This window comes from Octopus bimaculoides, chromosome 13, assembly GCF_046866305.1.
Source record: "Octopus bimaculoides isolate indiv1 chromosome 13, ASM4686630v1, whole genome shotgun sequence".
NCBI lineage: Eukaryota > Metazoa > Mollusca > Cephalopoda > Octopoda > Octopodidae > Octopus > Octopus bimaculoides.
The window spans coordinates 19,165,473-19,170,472 of NC_142940.1; the positions used below are offsets into that span (position 1 = coordinate 19,165,473).

Below are 5,000 nucleotides of genomic sequence, written 5' to 3' on the forward strand. Positions count from 1 at the left end.
ATTATATCGTTTAGACTAGTAAGATGCAGTTGACATTTGCAATCACAACTCAGAAGGTTTGAGACATACATTCTTATATCGCTTAAAGATTGGAAATTATTGAATAACGGTTCAATAATTCCTGTAGAACGAATGCTTATCATTCTTGCCTACATGATGTGAAGCAGAACTCAAGTGCCGTTTCTATTGATCTTATACATCTCTTACCATTTGTCTGCTGCATATGTTCATGTATGTTTTCGTAAGTTTCCCTGAATGCTACTCATGTAACTCAGCAAAACCCAAAAGACTATCCGGCTAGTATATCAGCCTAAAAAAAAAAAAAATCTATCAAGTGAACAAATGAACCAAGCACCAGATTAGTCAAAGACTACGAAGTAGTGGTGCACATGAAAGAGTAGACCTCGTCATTTCTAAAAGGCATCATTACAAAATTGCACACCCAAAATTTACTGCAAATGTGATTACCAATCTAATTCCGTCGCAGGATATCTTACATAGGTAGATAAAACTATCTAGAAAATGAAAAATACTTGAAAGAAAACACATATATGCTTACAGTTACGGAGACGTATTCTCTCTCCTATTCTTGTACTAGAATGCAATTTGCTGTCATTTCCAACTCACACTTTCACCTCTTATCGGCATTTTCGACTGCAGCTCTTTTCAGGTATTTATCGCATTCTATACCTGTCTGCTATTTCGCATTTTATATTATTTTATTTTCCTTGTTCGGGAATTAGTTACAAACGGCTTACATTATATTTTTTCATCCCCTATATCTCATTTCAAAGGTATCAATAACTAAAATACCTTTCTTTTGGTCGGTGACGTTACTAGGAAAAGTGGTTCTGTTGTAAGGTGCCGAAACTGCAGCAATCCCCAATCGATTACTGATGAGAGGCAATTTTCTGCTTAAATTCATATACATAAATATATACATACATCCATGCATATACATTTGGTTTGCAAGATTCTTGATGTGAATTCGTGTGTTGAAAGAAATAAAATTGAACCTTGGGTGGAGGGCATTATGCAGGTAATAATAAACACATGTACTGGTTCGGTCCTTTATAGTTATTGTTAGTTAATGGGTTAGTTACTCCACTAACAAATTTATCGATCAGATGTTTTTTTGACTAGTTTTTCTAACTCTTGTCTTAAACACTTTGGTCAAACTGTTAATCGATAGTTCAAATGTTCAGTATTGTTCATGTTGTCATTTCTTTTTTTGTCGAATAATTATTTCATCGCATTGTTGCAATCTCTTCAGTGACACGTCTCTACTTCCATTTCTTTTGAACTTATGTTCCAGCGTTGGGATTTGTCTAAGATCTGTCCGAGATGAGTATGTGAGTGCGTGTATATCTGTATGTGTATGTGTTTGTAGGTAAGTGCGTGCATCCGTATGTGTGTGTTTTTTAAATACTGACTTAAGTTGTTTTCCATATACATATGATAGCGATTTGGGCTTTCTCTTTGTTTTCTTCGCAAACGCACACGTTCATCCATATAACGTTTCTCTCCAAGACAGTTAAACCGTCTTCTTTGATAAATGTTGAATAAATTGATATCTATCTGTGTGTGAGTATGAGCATGCGCGTGTGTCCGTATGTGTATGAGAGGGCACGTGTGTAGGAGCATGTGTGTGAGTGTTAAGATTAATGTAATATAAAGCTGAAGCAAATTAACACCAAATATACAGTGCGTGTGTTTTTATTGGCTAAACTGGCAATATGACCATCCCCAAGAACAACAACATATATATATATATATATATATATATATATATATATATATATATATATATATATATATATGTATATATATTCTTTTATTTTATTCTTTTGCGTTTCAACGGATATCATATAGTGTGGCTTATGTATCATAGAATATATTTCTGTACAAATTTATGTTATTAGTACTCCTATGATTAATGTTATTAGTACTCATCTGATGGCCCTCATCCGACAAGGTGAAATAATCTTCAGGAATGTGTATATGTAGATATCTATATGCATGAACCTTTCTATATCATATAATATTTAATATACTTGTGGCTTTTGTCTCATATTTAACAAATGGTTGGCTATAAGGAAACAAAATTCTAAAACAGTTTTTGAGAAATTGGTTAGTTAAGCGATAGAATGGAAAGGAAGAACATAAGCTTTTATAGCAATAACAGACACGTAGACACACTTATCTCTCTCTCCATATATATATATATATATATATATATATATATATATATATATATATATATATATATATATAGATAGATAGATAGATAGATAGATAGATAGAGAGATAGATAGATAGATAGAGAGATAGAGAGATATACACACACATACATACATTCATTCATACACACATACACGCACGCACACACATTGTTGTTGTTGTTGTTGTTGTTGGCACTCCGTCGCTTACGACGGAACAGCCTGCTCGTGAAATTAACGTGCAAGTGGCTGAGCACTCCACAGACACGTGTACCCTTATCGTAGTTCTCGGGGATATTCAGCGTGACATAGTGTGACAAGGCTGACCCTTTGAATTACAGGCACAACAGAAACAGGAAGTAAGAATGAGAGAAAGTTGTGGTGAAAGAGTACAGCAGGGTTCGCCACCATCCCCTGCCGGAGCCTCGTGGAGCTTTAGGTGTTTTCGCTCAATAAACACTCATACCGCCCGGTCTGGGAATCGAAACCGCGATCCTATGACCGTGAGTCCGCTGTCCTAACCACTGGCCATTGCGCCTCCACACGCACACACATATATATATATATTATAGCACAGTTACTGCTTACCAAATTCCACTCACTACGTTTTGGTGAGCAGGGCATGAGGCTGAAGTGGAAAAGAGCAACCCATGATGCCGCGCAATGGAACGGAACCCGAATCCACGTGTTATCGGAAGAAGCGTCGAAACCACATAGCGTCACCTCCAGATTCTATTATGTCTTAGCATTCGTGAGTAAGGCCCGCTTTCTTTTCATTGATACGACCTGTAAATTGAGTATTCAATATTTCAGAGCATTTGGCATTTGGGGTTCCTTACGAAAACGATTTCTGCCATGTTTTCACACCTTCATATAAATTCTTCAATGTAACGTATTGATATTGTTGTATAATAACTTTACCTTAACACGTCTTTTCAGGTCCCTACTGTGAAGCAGAAATTAACGAATGTGCATGGTTCCCATGTCTCAACGGAGGTAGTTGTCTGGATGGTCACGCGTCATTTTTATGTATCTGTCCTGCAAAATATACAGGGTCTATGTGTGAACGAGAAGTCAATGTTTGTGACAGTTCTCCTTGTTTAAATCAGGTTGGTGATACATATCAATTTAATATTCATGAATGCAGCGTAACACATACAGTTAAATTGGATATTAGTAGCATATACGAAGGGAATATACGATATCTGGGCAAAAGATTAGTGATCCTTAATTCATTCTTCGTAGATATGTTTTAGTGCATATGAGAGATTTCTATATTCACAAACATCTAACTGGATTATCACCATCCTTGTAATGGTATTGCGCAATATTTTATCAACAGGGAATGGCTGTAAGAATTAACAAAGTTGGATGGATAAATTGTCATGTTTTATATTTCTAAGATTTTTCGAACTTTTTAATCAGGCACTATACCATGGCGAGGAAAGGAATGATATATAGATACAATAAGATACATCGATATTAATTCAATAAGAGTAAGAAATATGGAGCAGATATTTTTCTAATATTTGGAGTAGGGCTCGCCTTGTGCTAAAATTTGAACTAATATAAGTCGTAGGAACTAGTATTTCTGAGTTTGAGAGAGGTAGGTATAAAGCCTAATCTTCCGGAGGTATATTATCTTGGAAATAACCGCTGACTGCAAGTGAACAAAATTATTATCTTTTATTAATTTTGAGCTGTTTTAGTAAATAAAGTGTAGATCTCTATTTACGATCCAAGCTGTTAATGGTATCGTCAATGGGATACTTACCAGATGTTTATTTGGATTTGATTGTTTCAGTTATTGCTGCTGAATATAAATGAATCTTGATCATCTCAGCTGTTCTTCTCTTGGACACTGTTAGCAAAGAATAAATGAAAAACTAATACATTCAAAATTAAATATATTGCGATAATAGTCTATAATTGTCTGTGCACTTGAGGACATGCATACCTACCTACAAACATACATACATACATACATCAATGGAACTGTAAAAATATGTAAAACTTGCCAAAAATGTAGCACATAAATACATATGCATACGCCTAGACATGAACATATATACATAAAAACGCATCCATAAAACAAACATACAAATCTGCGCATACACTAGCACCAAATACTGCACACACACATATGCACAAATACCTAGATGATGTTGATAAAAGTTCCAATGAAGGAGCCTTGAATCTATGCTAGAGTCCGGCTCTTTCTCTATGGACAAGAAATACAGAAATAAAACTGATTGATAACATACATACATACATACATTCATGTATACATACATACATACATACATACATACATGCATAAATACATGTGATGTTAGTAACATCGATCATCAAAGCAGTTTATGAAGGACCAACAGCCGGATCACTACCTCCTACTTCGAAGGGTATGCAATCCAGGAACAGGAAATATTAACCTGATGCATAAAAGAGATAGAGATGCAGAACGAGTCGTAAAATATGACAACCGATGCAGACTTTGTGGAGGGCGTACTAAAGTTGCCATCCACCTCAGGAGCAGCTGTCCGAAAATGTCATCACGGTATGATCTACCGGTGAGACATAACTTTGTAGGTAAGACACTCTATAATGAAATCCGTTGGAAGAATAATCCCGAGGACAAAGAAATAAAACCCCAGAATATGGTAGAAACTCTTCGCTCTTCGCTCTTGGAGAGAAAGGAGCACAGAAATAAACAGGGAGAGAAAATAGAGAAAGCTTTCGTGGCTAGCGGTCTATCATAGCGAAATATATGTACATATATAT

At 35.6% G+C, this 5,000-nt stretch overlaps 1 protein-coding gene across 1 annotated transcript in view; it reads left to right on the top strand.

Annotated features, from left to right (window-relative positions):
• LOC106880385 (uncharacterized) overlaps positions 1-5,000 on the top strand; it is a 102,731-nt gene that overhangs the window by 90,767 nt on the left and 6,964 nt on the right. The window contains exon 7 of the mRNA XM_014930296.3: positions 3,159-3,328. Within this exon, the coding sequence (XP_014785782.1) occupies positions 3,159-3,328 (170 nt within the window). The remainder of the gene's footprint in view (positions 1-3,158; positions 3,329-5,000) is intronic.